Raw genomic sequence first — 19,329 nt, 5'->3', positions numbered from 1 at the left:
CACACTGCTATAACACCCTGGGTGGCATCCCTGATCCTTCCTCTCTCTTCCATTGTGTCAGAACAACTGATTTGCAAGGCAGAAGCTTGTCTGCTCTTCTCATCTGAGCAGTCTAGGCGGCTAGACTTGGCTAATGCATATGCCTATACACCTCATATTTAATAAACCTCGCATTGAGAATATATCAGGTTTCAAAAAAGATTCAGTAACTCATTGCAAGATACTGTGGTACTTCTTTATGCATCCAGAGAGAGAGCAGAAAGACATCGGAAATGTATTATAGCGAGCTGTTCATGTCTCATTGCACCAGCTGGCTAAATCAGCTGGAAAGGACCACAGAAGGCCAATAATGAGCAAGGGAGGCAGCCAAGCAGCCAGCCATCCCTCCACACACAAAGGATGGAGTCCTATTGGTTGGTGTAATGACTTCAACACATGCGGAGGGGCTAGAGACCAGGTGGAGAGACCCTGAATGCAAGGGAAAGCTTGAGAAGGAGGCAAATGGGGTGCTTTCTCCCTCGCTCAGGACGAGACAGATCTGGGGAATGTCAAGCCAGGATAAAGAAGCAGAAACAAGGAAGAAAGCTTTTCCTAATGCAGAGCTGGTTTTGAGAGGCATATTTTTTGCTTTACGGAGAGGTGGCTACAAGCAATGATAATTGAAACCAACTGCCCGTGTCATCTTCTCGTGTACATGCAAGACTCAACCACTGGTGTCAAGACAGTATGTCAGCATAAAATCTACCACAATTGAAAAGACAGACAAGTGCAAATAAATCCTCCTTGAATGATCAGTGATAGGTCAAGACGTAAGGGATGACCTGGTCCCTGAGGTTGCTTTGCCTAACACCACTGAGTGACAGTGGAGTGGGTGCAAGCCTCACTTGGCTGTAACTTAGCCTTTGATTTGTCTGAGACAGTGGGCATGCAATCCTTCAAGTGCTTCAAGCACTTTTGTGCATCCTGATGTCCCCATGGAGCAGGAAAACTCCGTCCACGGCTGGCTGACCAGTCACTTGCTTAATTAATACTTGAAGAATCAGCCGTGCTGCCTTGGTGTATTTATCTGTGAATGATGGATGCTGTCCCTGAAGGGCCATTTTGCTAATGGAAGCTGTCCAACTCACCTGCAGGTCTTTTATTATTGGAGCAAATCAGCGAGATGTATCTTTGAAAAGAAAAAAGAATCCTTCAAACTCAGCCCTGTTATTGAACCGTGGAGTGCCATCAGCGGTATGTCTGTCATATAGGCCCCATTTCTGAGCACAAAATTCCCAACGCAAGCCTCCAGCAGTACATTTAAATCATCTTGGGAACTTTGGTGTGTGCTAAAAATGCCTTCTATGCTGTTTGCTGCTGTCCCCAGACCCAAACACTGGGAATAATTATCTTTTTTTGGCACACGCTCTGTGCTGAGATCAAGAGTCTGTAAAGCTGCGTTTCTTCTGTTTGTGTGATCAGAGATAAGATCAAATGGAACAAATGCCGTCAAACATTAATTTTTCTTCTCCTTTGATGCTGTGCTCCCCTGCTGTGAACACTCCTAACCTGGCAGCATCTGGGAAAACTTTCCCCAACCAAAACGCCCTCAGTATGTGTGAACCCTGAGCCCAATGGGTAGTTCTGTTCTGACAAAACCCAAAGCAACAGCGAGAGCTGTGTGGGGATCAGTGCAGAGGGCTGGTTTGCTGAGCAAGTGATGAGCTGTTCGTGGCCTCACCATAATGGGAGAAAACCATCACCGTGCCGAGTTGGTGATGCTCAGCTCTGACTTCTTCTAGGTTTAAATGAGTACCCAGGTGGCAGGGCACTGCTGAATCTGTCCCAGGCTGCCTGACTTGTATTTAGAGAATCACAGAATCACAGAATGGCCAGGGTTGGAAGGGACGTCAAGGATCATGAATCTCCAACCTGGCTCTTACCTATATTACCTGAGTGCTCTTAATAAGCCTTCCTAATTAATGCTTTCTCAGTTGCAGCACCTTGTTCTCCTTGCTTAACAGATTTGTTTCTTTTGTCCCTGTGATGGCAAGAGTTCATTCTTATTTAGATCTGAAAAAGCTTAACATTGTGTCCGTGCAATTCAAAAGGCAAAATCAACATTGGTAAGGTTACTTGTGAATTTATAGTGACATGTGTGCACGGTGAATACACACCAGCCAGGTTTGTATTTCTGGACTAAAACCAACCCAGTAACAAAATGCAACAGCAATAACAAAGCTGCGTTTTTTCACATGTTCCCTACCTAAAAACCCTAGGAGTCTTCTTCCCACGCCTCACTATACCCAAAGCTGAATGAAGCAGTGTCACTGGTTTACTGTTCCAAAAGCACAGATACCAACAGCTCTTGCGAGCTGGGATAGTTAATTTCATTGAAGGTTGCAGAATAAAGGATAATCATCTCAGCCACTGCTTGGTAATAGTTTGGAACAATTTTCCAGATAGGAGTGTAGGAAAATACTGTTTTAAATGCTTTCTCTGCAGCTTTGAATGACAATGAGATTGAGAGACACTCTGAAATAGATGCATAACTTCAATCTCAAGCAGAAACTAGGGCAGAGGGAATGACTCAATTGGTTGTGGTGCAGTAGCAAATCCACATGGGGCTTTGGAAACGTTCATCCATGCCAGAGATAATGCATCAAGCATGGAGCTGATTATGACAGTCACAGAAATCCTGAGAGAAGCAAGGCAAAATAATCAACTCAACGAGCCAGTGGGAACTTTATCGTGAGGGGACTCAAAGGGTGACATTTGGAAAATAAAAGCAAGAGAATCAACTGAAAAGATCTTTGAAATAAAAGCTCCTTCCTGCAGGTTTTATCTCTCCAGCCAGAAAAATCTAAGGCATATGTCTATTCCCTTAAGAACAGAACAACATGTCAAATGGAAGAGATAGAGAGAAGACCTTCCAAAACAATATTTAGTCATCATACAGCCACGTGTATGAATGTAACAAAGAGAAAGAAATACATGTACCTGAAAAATAAATATGTAAAAGAAATCTAGCCAAACAGTGTAAAAAGGGAAGGGAGGGGAAGGGAGGGGAAGGGAAGGGAAGGGAAGGGAAGGGAAGGGAAGGGAAGGGAAGGGAAGGGAAGGGAAGGGAAGGGAAGGGAAGGGAAGGGAAGGGAAGGGAAGGGAAGGGAAGGGAAGGGAAGGGAAGGGAAGGGAAGGGAAGGGAAGGGAAGGGAAGGGAAGGGAAGGGAAGGGAAGGGAAGGGAAGGGAAGGGAAGGGAAGGGAAGGGAAGGGAAGGGAAGGGAAGGGAAGGGAAGGGAAGGGAAGGAACATGTGCAGCGACTTGGACACAACAGGATAGATAAATACCCAGTGCCAACTGTTATCTCCTTTCGTAAGGTGATCATTTCATATTCAAGGGAGTGTCTCCCTTCTTCAGCCAGTCACTCCCTGCTCCTGACAGATGATATACTGATGTTTATTTGTCCTGTTTCAGAGCCTCAAGTGAGTATTTTACATCCCCTTTTCTTTTCATGGTTTTTTTCAGTGTGTCAGCCATGTACATAAACAGGTCCTGAGGGACCCATTACCAAAAGCAACACTGAGAATAACTCCATTCTTGCATATCATTTCACACTTTTAGTAGCAACCAGAAAGCATCCCCTTTGGGGAAAGGGTGACTGTTTCCTTTGGGAGTGCTGGCAGTGCTGGCAATGCTGCCTAAGCCCTCATTCAGATCAGAAGCCTAACTGTTTCATTGCATCTCTATCAGGAATGGAGGCTGAAGCTTTACCCATCCCCAAGCTCATTTCTCACCACCACCCAAGCTATTTTCCATTAGTTGTCAGGAACTAATATTGAAGTACAAGCAATGAAGGAGACTTATACGTCCTTCAGATCCCAAACCCTTGATCTCAGTGCCTGCTCCAGGATCACATTTGTTCACGGGGTGCACACATGCACTGCTGCCTTGTCCTCTGCACTCATGTAAATTCAGACTGGGCTCTGTTCTGTTCCACCTGCTTTGCTTTGGGTTTTTTGGCCTGATCCTCCCATACTGCTCAAGGCAGAGGGCACCCCAGTCTGCTGGCAAGCAGCAGGTGTATCCCAGATGTACCTGTCCTGGCTCAGATGTTGCATGTAAGCAAAATGGAAGTGTTTATGATCAAATCCTTTTCTTTAGGACATATCTAATGCTTTATTTATCTATTTATTTATTATTTTTCACCTCCCATTTACATCGTTCATGTGCTTATTAAGAAGATACGTCACCACATGTTCCTTCACTGCTCTATCAGGCACTATTAGGCCTCACTGTCTTTGGGACTTGAAAGCCATACAAAACTGATTTGGCAAAAGGCAGAACCAGCTATGTGATTTGAGTGGGAGGAATTAAAACTCAGCATCGGCAGGGGGGCACCTTGCCAGCTGGCCTCTAATTCTGCACATGTAGATCCCTTGTTTGTCCGACCAGATTGCGTGTTCTAAAGGCTTTGGGGTTTTCTTTAATTGGTTAAAGAGCATCATGAATGCGTAAGATCTCATGAAATTCGCAGTTACATGCGATTCCAGGTAATCTCACTGCTCTTTCCAGCCTCAAATGCAAGACAGTAATCCCAGTGATGACGGGACAGAGCTGTGTGCTCCGCAGCTCACCTTGCCGGGGAGCAGCCTTGGAGATATCTATATGCTTTCTAAGCTCTGTTGTGTAGATTCGTGTTTTGCTACAGAGATAAATTGGAAACCATTCTCCAGACCTCAGTGCTAGGAAGATTTTCTCCTTGCCTATTATTAGCACTCTGCTTTTGCAGCAAGCACTCAATATGCACAGTTTTAAAGGACTTCAAAGTGTCATCGGGAACCAAGTGATATGTATGTTAAAGAGGGTTTAATGGAGCTGCAGTCACCGTAGCACAGCAACTTTTTATAGCAAGTTTCTACAGCGTTAAGAAAAACATCCTGCAGATTTCAGCAGGGCTGGCATATGGATAAGATACTTTGCACTATGATTTTTGTTTATCTGCTATTAAAAATAGCAGAAAGAGAGAGCCGCTCTGAACAGTGCTATCTATATGAGGAATGATAAGCAGGAACTGTAAAGCACAGGCAACAGCTATTACCCCTACTTAAAGTTTGTTTGTTTGCTTGTTTGTTTGTTTGCCTAGAAAAGGAAAAACACGCATTTGCAAGTGGATTGGAATAAAGAATGAATATGTGCCACAATATGCATTTACAATGAAGCTTTTAATAGTCTTTTTATTTTCCAGAGCCACTAGATTACAGAACCATGGATGATGAGACAAATTTTGCTTCCCAGAGCTGAGGCAGATTTTCAAGGACCCACTCCCAAGACAAAATAGGTGGGATTCCCACAGAGGGGAAGCTGTAAGAAGCAGTTTGCAAAATAAACATGTTAAACACTGGAGCTGACATGATCCCACTGGGGTCACACTGATCCGCAGGAATAGCTGAGGGTTTTATGGGGAATTATTGATTTTAAAGTCAAGAAAATACTGATTTATATTGTCTATATTTCCTTCACAGCACCATTTATGATCCTGCTTTAATTACACACAAGAAGCACACTTTCATGCTGGACAACACAGGCTCCTCACAGCATCTCAGCACGTCTGAGTGAAGCCTTCCCACACCCGGGAGACCATGATCATCTGGGACAGGGAGCAGCTGGCAGCAGTTTCTTTGCAGCAACCCAAACGAAGTGGGGATGCCTTTAGCTGTGGGAGTGGTCAGGGTGTCCCCATCGCTGGCGAGGTCAGGGATGCACACTGAGGCAGCTGCGCCCATTCCAGATGTGCCACTCACTCGGCTTCCGCTGTTCCCATCCCACTGGCAGCTGCCCGCCCATCCCCTGGCTCAGTCTCCACCGCCTGCAGCCTCTTTCTTCTTTTTTTTCTCTATTTTATTTTTATCCCATCCGCCCAAATGGAAACCCTGCTCTAAAGAAACAGAAGGAGATCTTCTTCTTTTCTTTTTCATTTATCTGAACGGAGGAAGGCTGGGGGGAAGGGTTTTGTCGGCTTTTTCTTTATGCAACACGAGTTGCTCAGGGGAGTGTCTTGCGTTATTAATGCTGAGTGGCTCCGGCAGCTACTGTGGTTTAAGGTCGTTAGTCACTCGCTGCAGGCGCGCCGTGCAGAGCTGCTCACAGCACCCTCCTGGTCCCACCAGGCCAGTAGGTTGGGAACAGCTGCAACGGGGTCAGTGGGGCACGGGGGGAGCTGGGGGCTGCGGTCAGCGTCTAACCAGGGTCATGGGGTGAGCACGGATGCTCCTTGGAGCAGCCCTGCACCAGCTCTTACCCACAGAGGAGCAATGAGGATGCAGGATGCTCTCCGTGCGTTAGAGCAATGCAGGCCTGCTTGCGCTCTGCTTTTCTGATTGTTGTTTTTCTGTTGCTTTCCTTAGGATGAGGGCCTCTAGGCAGGTATTTCCGAACTGGTTCTGCATCCTCTGGCTGCCATTCCTGCTGAGGGCTATCTCCTGCTCCCCGCTGCCCGCTGCAGAGCTCCCACCGCCCGCTGCGCTCCCCTCCGGGCTGTCCCAGGGACAGACCTGTGTCGGTATGTACAGGCTGTCTGTCCTGCTGGCTGTTCTTTTGTTACTGCACCGGTGAGCAGAGAACTGCTGCGCACATCGTAAATCACTCCGTTATCTGCTCCTGTGGCTGTACTGCAAAACACTCGGTTGGTGTTGTTGGTGAAATAATTGTTTGGGATGTTGCAAGGCCAGCATGGGGCCTGGAACTACTTTATGATTTTGTTTTTGAGTGACTGCTTCTCAAAGTTCATGTTTTTTGCTCTGCTGAGAGAGGAACGTTGAATGATCTGGCTTTGGTGTTCGCAGGGAGCTGGGAAGCAGTTCTCAGTACTGCTGGTAGGAGGATGTGCTGTCCCCCAGCTCATGTAGAGTCTGCGTGGTTATTCCCAGTCCTAGGAAATACTATTAAGGATAGCTGGCCCTCTTGGCTATGGAGCAAGGCCTGAGTGGTAACTGCCAAAGGTGCTCACCTGCTGCTAATGAAGTTTTCCAGGGACCTGGCAGTAAGGCTGGTCCCTGTCCTGGACAATGGGGCCACATGGGGTGGGTGCCTGCAAAGGGGCACTGAGGTGATCCCATCTCCAGCCACGGCCTTTCTGGTAGCCACCAAAGCTGACAGGGTGTTTCTCCTCTTCTGGTGAGGGTGTGCAGCTGGACTTTCCACGTACTCCCAGGTGGAACTGTGGGGTGCATTTTCATAGAATCATAGAACTGTCTGAGTTGGAAGGGATCTTTAAAAGTCATTTAGTCCTAGTCCCCTGCAATGAACAGGGACATCTACAGCTAGATCAGGCTGCTCAGAGCCTGGTCCAGCCACTATAGTTTTGGCAACTCTCTCTACTGTAGGTAGTGTTACAAGCAGTTAGGACATCATGCATTCTCACTGCTTTTGCCAAATGTATTCCCAAAGCAAAGCTGGTCATACCAATGCCAGCACAAGTGTGGGTATCTGTGCATCAGAAATGCTGTAGGTGTGATTCTCAGTTCCCAGAGGGATGTACTGCCTTGCATTTATTATGTGCACAAATGTACAGAGCATAGCCACCATTTAACTTTATGATTCAATATTCTACTTCATCTTCTTTTAGCTTTTGAGCCATGTTAGTGCTGTAAACAGAAATTGTGTTGCCTTAGATGGCAATATTTCAACCAATACTTCAATCAGTATTTCAACCAATATTTCAATCAAAAGTATTTTCTCTGTGTCAATTAGGACAGTTAGATGTAACAACTCTAAGCTTGATTGAAACAGGACTTTGACACACAACCACGTCATTCACAATGCAGATTTCAGTGGTGAGGAAGTGAGCCAAGTCACACTGCAGGGGCTGCTCAAGTCAGCCCTTGGTCACCAGATGGAAAATGAAAGCAATGGCAAAAAGCAGAAATGGCCATCAAGATAACTGCTGGGGCAGGCAATGAGAGGGAAGTGGTACTTCATAATGCTGTGCTTTGAATGAAACAGGGAAGGTAGGGAGCATGCTTTCGCATAGCTTTTTTACAGCTGAATATTGAGGGGTAGCATTGATTCTGGCGGCTGATTCAGTGCAGCCCTCCTCTGCACGGAAACGAAGGTGAGATGCGCTCATCACAAGGAGAATGAGTGCAATTTCCTTTCAGCAGCCCAACCACAGAGCATTCTAGCCTTGCCTTTCTGTCTGGGAAGACATCAGACGAGAGCCATGGGAACTTCCCCTGACTTTTTGGCCATGTAGATCTAAGCAGCATTTATAACATTAGACTTGCCTGCTGTGAAGCATACAGGAGGTTTTCTTGAAGACATGAACTCTCTCAAGCAGGTTAAAGTTTGGTCAGGGGACTAATGTTTTGAAGGCATTTGCCTCAGGTTTGGTGTCTGCATATGAAACAGTCATTTCTGAGCACTGCTATGCATATGTGACCTGCATGCTGGAGATCGCTATATAACAGCTGATGCTGGTTAGGAAATAGATGGTCTTTCAGTAACAAAACACAGGAAATATTTTCTGTCATATCTTTCCACTAAAAATAGCATCCTTCTGGAAGAAATAACATGGAAATGATATGATGGGGGAGCAAAGTGCAATTTTGGAGTGCCCGCTGAGCGCATTATAGCTTGGTGGTGTCCTTTTCATGCTCCCCTTGCCTGCAGTACTCCCTTATAGGCAACGTCTATCTGCCCCAGTAGGTTCTGGTCATACTGGAAACACACCTAGGTCATTTCTGCTGCAATTTCTTGAAAAATGTGGCTGCTTCATTCAAATTGGAATGTTCAAATTGGAATTGGAATTCAATTGGAAAGTGTTCCCACCTAGAAAGGGACTTAATGCTTCTCCTCTTAGAATTAAGGAAAAGAGGAGGAAAGAATCTAGCGATAAACATCTTGGTCACGGGATCACTTTCAGTACCTAAACAGTTCCTTACCATTTCCTACATGCTTTTAAATAGATGCTAGATAGTGGAGCTTCCACATGAGCTTTCTTTGGCCCTGCTTTTGGAAAAGACTTCCCAGCACCTGGCAGTCTCTTTTCTTCAACCATGAAAGCTGCCTCCTGTCTCCCCAGGTGGGGGAAATGCTTCCCTTCTGCATACAGTGAAATCAGCCAGGCTCTCTCCCAGGTTTCTTGCAGGCTTTGTGTGCAATACATTCTTCTGCTTCATCCCTATGGTAAATGAAAGGGCTTTGGTAAGTTTTCCTGTATGCAAATACCCATGGAGCTGCTGTTTCTCTTTGTGCATTGACAGTGGGTAATGGTCACTGCACAGCTCTGGGAGTTGGATCATAGATTTGGCTGTGGCTTCTGGGTTTGTTACTAACAAGCAAGTATGGCTTAGGGGATTTCTTCAGAACAAGAAACCATTTTGCTGGGAGTAGCCTGAGAATATCAGGGGGGCATCTAGATGACAAGACGCTGTGTATTTCTGTCTCAAGAATTAAGTATGAATGAGCACTTTGAACAGCCATACCTTTGACTTTCCCCACGTTAAATGAGGAAAATACTGTCCATTTCACAGGGCGAGTACATATTCCAAGACAGTACATTAACCCCAGTAACTAGAAACACCAATGTTAATATTTCATTGTATGTAAGGTCTTCATTGAGGTATTTCTGAAAGACTGTTAAAGGCTTTATTCTCCATCCAAACTATGAAAGAGCCCTTAAGGGGTCTCTGCAAATTGACCAGTACTCCAGCAAAGGCAACTTCATCCATAAGTGTCTGAAGCAACCTCAGGAGAGGCAAAAGCTGTCCTAGAAAAAAAAGTGAGACATGGAAAGACAGGAAGGAGCTGCTGTGTTCATTTCTTCAAAATGGTGAAAAAAAGGAAAACTGAGTAAATATAGGTCAGTTAGTTAAACATCAATACCTGGAAAAATCGTGTGATAGTTAATCCATTTTTGTTCAGATTCTTTTCAAAAGTAAATAAGAGAGATTTCTCAAGGAGGAACAGTGTCAGACCAACCTACTTGTCTTTGATGATGAGATAACGTCATGTAGATAGGAAGAAGCAGCAGATGCTATAGCTTGACTTAAGCAAGGCTCCTGGCACCAACTCAACACTCATCTAGTGGCTGAGAGTTATGTGGCACTGATCGAGCTTCTATAGGGCATGACAAAACTGATAGATGGCCTTCAGAGATAACTGCACGACTCACTCTTTGAGTAGAAGGATGTACAAAATCAGGTCTTTTTTAGTCTTGAACTTGGAATGTAGTATCATTCCCTATTTTCATTAGCCTGGATGATAGTGTGCTGTTAAATTGGTAACTCATAAAACACTGAGAATCATAGAATCATTGAATCATAGAATGGTTTGGGTTGGAAGGGACCTTAAAGGGACCCATCCAGTTCCAATGGCCCGCTGTGGGGACGTTGCCACCCACTGGATTGGGCTGCCCCATCCAACCTGGCCTTGAGCACCTCTGGGGATGGGGCAAGCACAGTGTAGGGCAGGATTAGACTCAAAACAAACGTGGACTAGTTGCCTCTCGAAAAGACCATTTCCACATGGGTATGTTGAAGGCATTTTGGGACAAGTAGTCAGTGCCACATAGAGCAGATGGGAAAGTCCCCAGGGAGGATCAGCTGGGCTTGTAGCAGCACAACAACGGCATGCTGTCAGGAAGAGCACTCGCCCTGCAGACACCCAGATGTGCAAACTGGAGCTAGCTCATGAGATGTGAAGTAATCTGCTGCCTTTCCCAGTGCTGACAATTCTCTGAGGAATTTCTGTGTGACAAGAGGTTCAGAGAAAGATAAGCATAAGCTATAAAGTATGACTGAATAAACTGAAGTTAGTCTAGAGAAGAAAAACTTGAGAAAGGATTTGATATCTGCCCTCAAAATTATTAAAGGGGCCATCTATCCTATCCACAGATAGACTTATGCTGTCTGTAACAGAAACAGCAAGAAATAACAGAAATAAACACTATTCAGACTAGGGAAGGGACACCACAGATCACTGCTAGGACAGAGGCATGTGCTGGACGGCCTCTTCCCAGCCAGTTCTCCTGGCTTTTTGTCTGTCTTGCAGTGCTGTGACTGCAAGCATTATTTGCAAACAGCAGTTTATTTAATTCCTCCCAGCAGCAGGCTGCTCTCTTCCTTTTGCTGATTATCTTTGGCTGCCCTTTTGGAACAAAGTGATCAGACAGAGCTCAAGGTACCCAGGCAGCAGTGCATCTCTGCCAGCAAACTGGGATCCTGTGAATCAGCAGCCAGGGAAGCAGGGTCTCTGTGCTCAATATAATGTCATTCTGAGCAGGCTCTGTAGGTCACCCCTGTCATTCGTCCATGAGAATGTAATTCCTAATGTATGAGGAAGCATGCTCTTGAAACATATTTCTAGTTCTTGTCACACTAACAAATACGTGGTATGGAGCTGCCCGTTTCTGCCTGTGCTTACAGCTGTAATGTACAGCTCAGTGAGCCCTGTCAAAAGGCCGTGCATCAACACAGCACCACAACGTGATGCAGTCTGAAAGTCTGAGATCAGCTACACTAGGGCTCTGTTCACTTTGCTGACAGAGCTCAGTTAACACAGCAGCAAAACTCAGTCTGATGATCAGCAATAAATGGCAAATTTCACCACAGCTTTTTCTTTGTTTTTTTCCCTATGGCTTTAGATAGAAAAATCCCAGGTATGAGTAGTGCAGTAAACACGAAAGCCACTCTGAAAACAGAAATATTTCCTACAGGGATTTGTATTTTTCAACAGCTGATGGTAAAAATTTCATTTTCAAGGTCAGCCCACATCTTACTGAAAATTTATGACTGTGAAATGCAAACACAGATTGCAGTGAGGTTTGCCTCACGTTCCTACCTACCTGCAGGCATGTGTGTGTGCAAATCACACTCGTGGATGTGCATATGCATATGTAGGCATGGTGTGTTTTACATCACCAATACTTGCTTTTAAGCTCAATCTCATTTGTCTTTGATAGCCTTATTTATTAGTATTGATTGTCTGATCGGTTGCTGAATGCCACTCCTGTTCACACGTTCGCCCTATACAGAGCTTCAAAACAACCTGCTGACATTTCAGGCAATCATTTTAAATGCTTTTTGGAACTGTACACTTATAACAAGTTCTGTGCATCCAGAATCTTGAAATGGACAATTCTGTGCAATCAGGGTGAGACTATGCTTGTGCTTAAAGAGCTTATGGTTTGTTGGACAAGGAAACAGTCACAGAGATAGATAGATAGGGATAGGGATAGGGATAGAGTCCCTCTGCCACTATCCTTGCTTCAGTAAATTTTTAATACCCTTTCTTGATTTGGAAATGAAAAAATATGTTAATTGTGTATACATACACACTTTTCCTACTAATTAGTGTAAAAAGCATTTCCATTGCAGGTGCCTGGGGTTATAGATCTTGTTAAAGAGGGTTCTTTAAAGTGTAATGACAGAAACACCAGGGATACATTTGGCTGGCAGGTATGGATACCGGAGTCTTCCACAGATGAAAATTGAATTTTTTGTACCAGCACATGCAGAACTGTATACAACCATAACAGACACCTCATAGGGTGTCTTAAGGAAGTAGTAACAAATGAACAGAGCTCTGAACCTCGGGCCTGAAACGTCTCACTGCTGCAGCATGAACTGCATGAGCAAAAAAATGCTAACTGATATTAAACTTAAAATACTGCTATATTGACATTAATATTTTAAAAAATTGCTAGCCAGTATTCTACGTGTAATTTTATGCCCAGTGACAGGTTCAGTAGTTCTGTACCATTGAACATTTCCAGGATATTTCATGAACTTGGCAAAATTTAGGGCAAAGAAGTTCTTGTACATGCCAATATACTTGAATATAATTATATTCCATCACACTGCTCTGTGAAATACATCTCTGTGAAATACAGAAATGCTAGCTTCAAATGGCATAAGAAACAAAGACTGAATTTAAAAGCTTGTATACTCAGATCCCTTTCTCAAAGCAACAAATTATTGAGATGCAGGGAAAACAACAGTCCTACCTTTGCATAAGCAGTTGCACCTGTTGAACTCACAATTTCCATGCTGGAAAAAAAATCTTGACATTACAGTGGGTTTTTCTTTGATGGCATCACCACAGCGTTCAGAAGCAGAAGGCAAAGCAGATACTGGGAAGTATTAGAAAAGGTACATATCGTGAAAAACAAATCTTTCCTATATTGAAATATTGCATACCCATGGTCTGCCTGTACCTTGTGCAGTTCTGGCCCCCACCTCAGGGGAGAAAACAGTAGACATGCTGATTTTTTGCTTGCTCCCGATATAAACACTCTTATTTTCAAACAAGAATGTCTTGTTCTGTGTTGAACTGTGAAGAACGGGGCAGGCAACCACAGTCTGAAAAGCAGGGTTTGTGGAGAGCTATCTGTGCCCCAGGCCACTTTCCTTGGCTTATTTCTTCCTTGTGGTACAGCTAATTTGTGGATGTGGAATGGTGATATGGTTGGAGGCATGAGAAAGGGCCCCAGCACCCATCAACGTGAACAAAAAGTGGCAAAGAAGGATGCTCCAGATGCCAGAAATCCCATGTAACAGGACAAAAACATCTACAAATCCGCAATGTGGAGAGGCAACTCTCAATGTCCAGACACTCCTTTACATCCACAGGTATCATTCTAAGTACAGATCTTTTCAAACATGCAGCAGAAGTGGATTAAGTTAAATAGTCTGCTCAAACTGCCAGGGGCTCCAGGGCTAGGAAATGAATCTCTAGCTCTGACTTTATTACTGGGGTATGATTTTCTCCCAAGCCCATTGGAAATGTCATTTTATTATTACATGCTACTCTCAAATATGTGGGGACAAGCGCTTCCTGACATGGGCTTCCAGACTCTGCTTCTGAGCAAAATGGTTGTGGTTTTCTCTTATCTCTTCAGAAATTAATAGCAGATAGGACAAAATATCACTAAAAGAGACAAGCATTTTATTAGTTCCAGAGTCTAGTTTCTAATGGCTGGTAGGCATCACACCACCAATGAATTTCTTCCTCAGCCTGACAAGGTATTGAAACCTATTATTACAGTGCAACAGCAAAGTCAATTTCTTGAGACTTGTTTCTAAAGCAAATCACATGCAATCACGAAAAAAATGCAGAGCTTTTTTTAACCTTTAATTTGGAAGCTTATCTAGATTGCCTTCAATGTGCCCTGCTCATGATGAGAAATAAATCACACGTAAATAGCTGCTTAATTAAAAGCAAGCAGCCATTGCTAAAGGCTGTCCAAATCTGGAAGTTTTTTTTTTTCTACTGATTTCAGAGTATTAAAAAGTTTATAATCTTACTTAGAAGTGCTCATAGATAGTCATAGCAGTGAGATTCCCCCAGCTGAAGACAGCTGTCCTTTTCAGCTATTTTCCATTTTTAGCCAACATGATTTAGACCTGTTAGAGGTAAGATAACTTGTTAGTATTTCTAATAATTATCATATTTTTCAGGGATACTTTGTTGATTTTTTTGGGGGGGAGAGGGGGAGGTGTTGGTGCAGAATAGTGGCTTCTTGTGCTGCAGCCAACCATCAATTATTTCCCTGCCACTGAATCCAAAAGGAAGTTGATCTACATGATGAAAAATAGAGATTTCTAGCAGGAGCAAGGATCAACTTCCAATGTGACTGTACCTATAGCCAAACACAAGAATCAGTTATCCTAGAAAATAAATTACTAACTGGAGGTAACATGTTTTTATCCCCAAACTAGCACTGAGGCTGAGGACGCCTCTAATTGTCCCCCTGAAAATCAGTCATGTCTTTCTCTGTCTAATCATCTTGACAAGATCTGTGTTTCATCCGGAGCAAGTGCATTTGGGAGAGCATTCAAACGATCACGGTGGGGCCAGTGGGTGTCTGCAACACAGAGAGGGTAATAGCACCCTCTGTGTGACAGTGAAGACTGGTTTATGAGAGCAAACTCCCTGGGGTTCAGCTCTATGGGTTTTTCGGAGCTGCCAGGCTGTTATTATTGTTATTTATATTCATGTAGCATCCAGTAGCCCAAGGCACTGTGTTAAGTACTTCAGCATCTCAGCGATGACTCTGTTAATTCTCAGGCAAAGCAAATCTCCCTTTGGGCCTGGTTCAGTAGGCACAGAAGGGTCTGACTGGCTTAATAACGTGAAAAATTTCCATTTAATCACCAAGAGACCTCTCCCTCAGTAGGGTTACCTGAATGATTGTTTTTGTGATTAAGAATTCTGTTTCTGTTTGGCAAAGCTGAATTAAAAATAGCTATTTTTCCTCCCTTCTGCCATGCTTTGACAAACATGAGAGAGAAACTCTCTTACATCTTCAGCAGAGTCTGTTTTTTGTATTCCAGAGGAAAGTGAAGCACTGGGGGTATTTTTATCCTCAGGATAATTTTAAGGATTGTGAACACAGTCTGTAGCACCATGCAGCTGTGCATCCATCAGCTCCTTTCTCTGTGCTCACACCAGCAGAGGAGAGAAGACCTGGCTGTGACCATGTCTGACAAAGCAGAGATTAACCTCTTTGCATCCCCACCAGGAGACCAAGTACTGCCATGTTTGTCTTTCTGCTTGGACTCCTTTTTGTCTTTCTGACTTCTAGACAGCCAGATATTTTGACCTTGATAATAGAATGAAGGAGCACATGGAAGGAGTATGTGTGTTTTGTTGTTAAGGCACCATTCTGGTCGTTTAGTTTTTTCTGAGCCTCCAGCCTCATGAATAAAACAAACACAGTAAGAAGGCAGGGGAAGGGTAATTTTGTTTATATGTAGGCTGTTTGCCAGTGTTAATAACATGGCCTTGTAAACACCAGAAAAGGCAGCCCTTTTACAGGTGCTTACAGTGTGTCTGAAGGACCTGCACCGCCATCTCAACACTAAGTGGTGGAGCTGGAACACTGTGGCTATGCCCATGTTACCATCACAAATAAGCCAAGGTCTGTTTTCTATCTCTGGAGCCATTGCAGGACTTGTTTTCTAGTCATACAGTTGAAGTTTTTTGAGAACCACTGTGTTTTAATCAACTGTTAGTTCTTTGGACTAGCTTCTGTTTTGAAGGTGGAGAGAGAAGAGTGAATGATTTGTTTCAGGGTTTTCTCTTGGTGCCAGCAGTCTCCATATACTCATCTTTTCTTCTAGAATGACTAGAGGTAATGGCTCTTAGCATGCCTTATCAATCACTCTGCAGAGGACTTTGGGTGAGAGTTCTATTTAATAAGTATGGAGAAGTGGGCTGTTATCCCAGCAGAAGAGGTGGCAAGTTCACTGTAATTTCCACTGGATTACTGTAGTTGGTGTAGGAAAAGTATTAGACAATTCAAAGATATTGGTCTTACAGCAAGTTCCAATGGTATTGCTTCATCTTTTATTTGTCACTTGGTTCATAGGAGCATCAAAGTTTTTTTCTATAGAAGAATGTCAGTTTGATTTAATAGCACATAGGCAGGGGTACTTGGAAGGAATTTAAAAGCTCACTTTGAGGAGTCGTGCCGGTCTAGAAACCTAAACATTAATGCTCCTGAGCTCTGCAAAAAGATGCATCTGTATCCACATCCAAACCTTGCAGCTCACCTTCATTTCTAGGCTGCCTCAGAGCAAATTCTGAGAACTTAGATTTCTTGTAGCTGAGAAGTGGGATTTTTTTAAGCTTTGATAGCTCTCTGTGAGCTCCGAAGGGTACAAGAGGTACATCCAGCACAGACATGAGGGTTGCTAAGAGGACAGAGTTCCTCTGATGTTGGTATCCATTCTGTATAACTCACAGGTTTTGACTAAAGACAGAAATTTTCAAATATTTCCCCCCAAGCTCTCATCTACTGTGGAGCATCCCAAGGTATGAAATGCCCAGCAATGCCCCAAGTTCTCCTATTGCACGAGGTGCTTCCCTACATACTAGAGATAACCTCATTCACTCTGTTTATTTGTTTGTTTGAAGGATGTGTGCTTGTGGTCTCTGTGATTGAACAGCTTGCACAGTGGCACAACAGTACAGTAAAGGCAGCCGTGGAGAGACTGTGCAACTACATACCTGGTAAGTATCAAATAATGTGCCATATGTTTCATTGGTGCTGCCGTACTTCTCTGTTAATTAAAAATTCACACATTGAGACTGAAAAAGCCCTCACCACATCTCATGCGGCACCTAAAATTAACGTGGCTGAAAGATAGCCAGGTGCTATCTGCAGGAAAGATGTAGCCGCTGCGGAGCTGGGATTTCATCCCAGAGTTACAGTGAATGGGGTTGTGTGAAGCCCAGAAGCCTGTGAGCCCCCTTTCCCTGCTCTTTGTCTCCACTTTGTCTCTTTGTCAGCAGCTTTGCTGCATGTCCAGACACTCCTCTTCCTTGTCAATACGGGTCTTTATATCAACTGAGCTTTCAATGGGGACAGGAAGCCATTATTGTAAAATCATTAAAATTATCTGAGGTTGACAGTGATGCGAATGGAAAAGTAAGTGATGAGAAAAATTTCAAAAGTGAAAGCTATTCCATATGAGCATATGTGGACTCCCCCTTTTCTGCCTTGTATTTTATCAGCCCAAAGGAGCCTAGCTGTCCAAGCACATGTCTCTAAATAGAGAACAGTCTGAATACCAAAATAGCTTTGTGCTTCACAGACTCTTCCTACAACTGCTTAAGTAGCTAGATCTCACGTTCATTACATCGTTTTAGCTTTACGAATGCAGAAGGGTGGCTTTATGATTCTTCATTATACAGCCTTTTATATAGGCCTTCATGAATTGTATCTCTGAGAACCATATTACTATACAGACCTCAGCATCACGGAAGATGCATGCAGAATATTAATTCCTTTCTTTCCAAGACTTTATTTTCTGAGATAGGATGGAGCAGAAAGGAAATTGCTGGAATTCATTCATTGACAGAATGATGCTTATCTGATCTCTATTCCATAAGTAGTATCCTTGGTGTTTTAAATTACTGGCACATCACCATGAAGTTGCAATTAGAAGCAGGGATCCTGCTGTTAAAATACAATTTTCCTCTTTAAAATATGACATGCTAGATCTACGATCATGATTCACTCCATGGACCTTGTTCAGCTGTCGTACAAGGATATTTCTTTTCAGCTGCCATTCTTTACACACATAAAATCCTATTATCCCTCTAGTTAAATCTGTATAATCCAGTTACCTTTTATGAGATGCGTGGATACACCCAATAGAAAAAAACTGACCCTGAACATGAAAGGAGTGAAAAATCCTAGGGATTGTGCAGGAGCTACAGTGTAACCCAATTTATCCTCCCCCAGGAGGTGAACCCCACATCCCAGCAGCACTCTGCAGCTTCCTCTTACTCCCTGGAACAAAAGGAGGTCTTTGGATCCTCATGAGGAGCAGCCTATTAAATCAGGCAGTGCCATTTCTGCTGAAGGAACCGTTTCATTATTTGACACATGCCTACAACTGCTTGCAAGACTGACTGTGACAAATTGATGACAATGAGGTTTTTCCTAAGGACAAAAAAGAGAATGAACACTTTTTTTTTAATGGGCCTCCTATTGTTTTACTTGCGATAAGAGGGGTTGTATCAGACTTCAGTGAAGTCACACACTGTTTAAAACCAAAAATATTTAAAGAAAAAGAGAGAAATTCAGTATCGGTCAGTCCCATTTAGTCCCATAGATTGTGCAGAAAACACAGTCATGTTCTTGTATGGAAATGTTTGCCACGGCTGTGATCTGAAAGAAAATAAAGCACAGCAGCATTATGAATGAAGGCAGCTCTGGAGTGGACAGAAATGCCACGTCTGGGGAAGTGGGAAGTATTTGTGAGGTACAAAATGCTGTTAGCAGGAATGCATATCTGTCTTGATTCTGCCTGTCTATCTGATAGACAAGATGTGCCCAGTTCCTTAAACATGCTTTGAGATGGTCTGTCTCAGCACTGCCTCCGAGTCTGGCTCTGCTTCTGTAAGCCACTGCTGTGCAAACACCTTAGCTCAAGTGGAAATGGCAACGTGATTAATGCCATCTTTCCTGCAAATATTTGTCTCCTGGGTTTCAGCCAGCATTTGTGTTTCTAGGACTACGAATAGAGAAAAAATCGTGTAAGAAGAGGGCAATTAGGGGACCTCTTGCCTGAAACAGGGCAAAAGGAAACATTCTCACTTGTGGTCATGCACTTCAAAGCTTTTCTCTAAACTTAAAGTGTTTAGCTAGAATTAAGTTCTTATCTTGGCCCTGAACCCTCACCATAATTATCATCATAATCTCTCTCTCTCTCTTTTCCCCTCCTTTGTCACTTGCACAGCTTCTTCCCACCAGAGCTTTCTCTCTGCACTGTCTTGTGTGTGTTCAGCGGGCAAGATGTTTGTGGGTGCCAAAACATGGGGGGTGTCCTACAAACAC

The 19,329-nt window shown here is 43.7% G+C and overlaps 1 protein-coding gene across 1 annotated transcript in view; it reads left to right on the top strand.

Moving 5' to 3' along the window:
• Window positions 1–6,007: 6,007 nt before the first annotated feature.
• The window catches only part of AOAH (acyloxyacyl hydrolase), a gene marked incomplete at both ends in the record, with an annotated part of 64,907 nt that continues 51,585 nt past the window's right edge, over window positions 6,008–19,329 (top strand). Inside the window, 3 exons of the mRNA XM_079538199.1 lie at window positions 6,008–6,177; window positions 6,386–6,540; window positions 16,899–16,994. Coding sequence (XP_079394325.1) covers window positions 6,008–6,177; window positions 6,386–6,540; window positions 16,899–16,994 — 421 coding nt within the window. The remainder of the gene's footprint in view (window positions 6,178–6,385; window positions 6,541–16,898; window positions 16,995–19,329) is intronic.

Source organism: Tetrao urogallus (genome assembly GCF_951394365.1).
Source record: "Tetrao urogallus genome assembly, chromosome: 7".
NCBI lineage: Eukaryota > Metazoa > Chordata > Aves > Galliformes > Phasianidae > Tetrao > Tetrao urogallus.
Note: the sequence above shows the minus strand (reverse complement) of the source record. Positions and strands in the feature narration are given on the sequence as shown.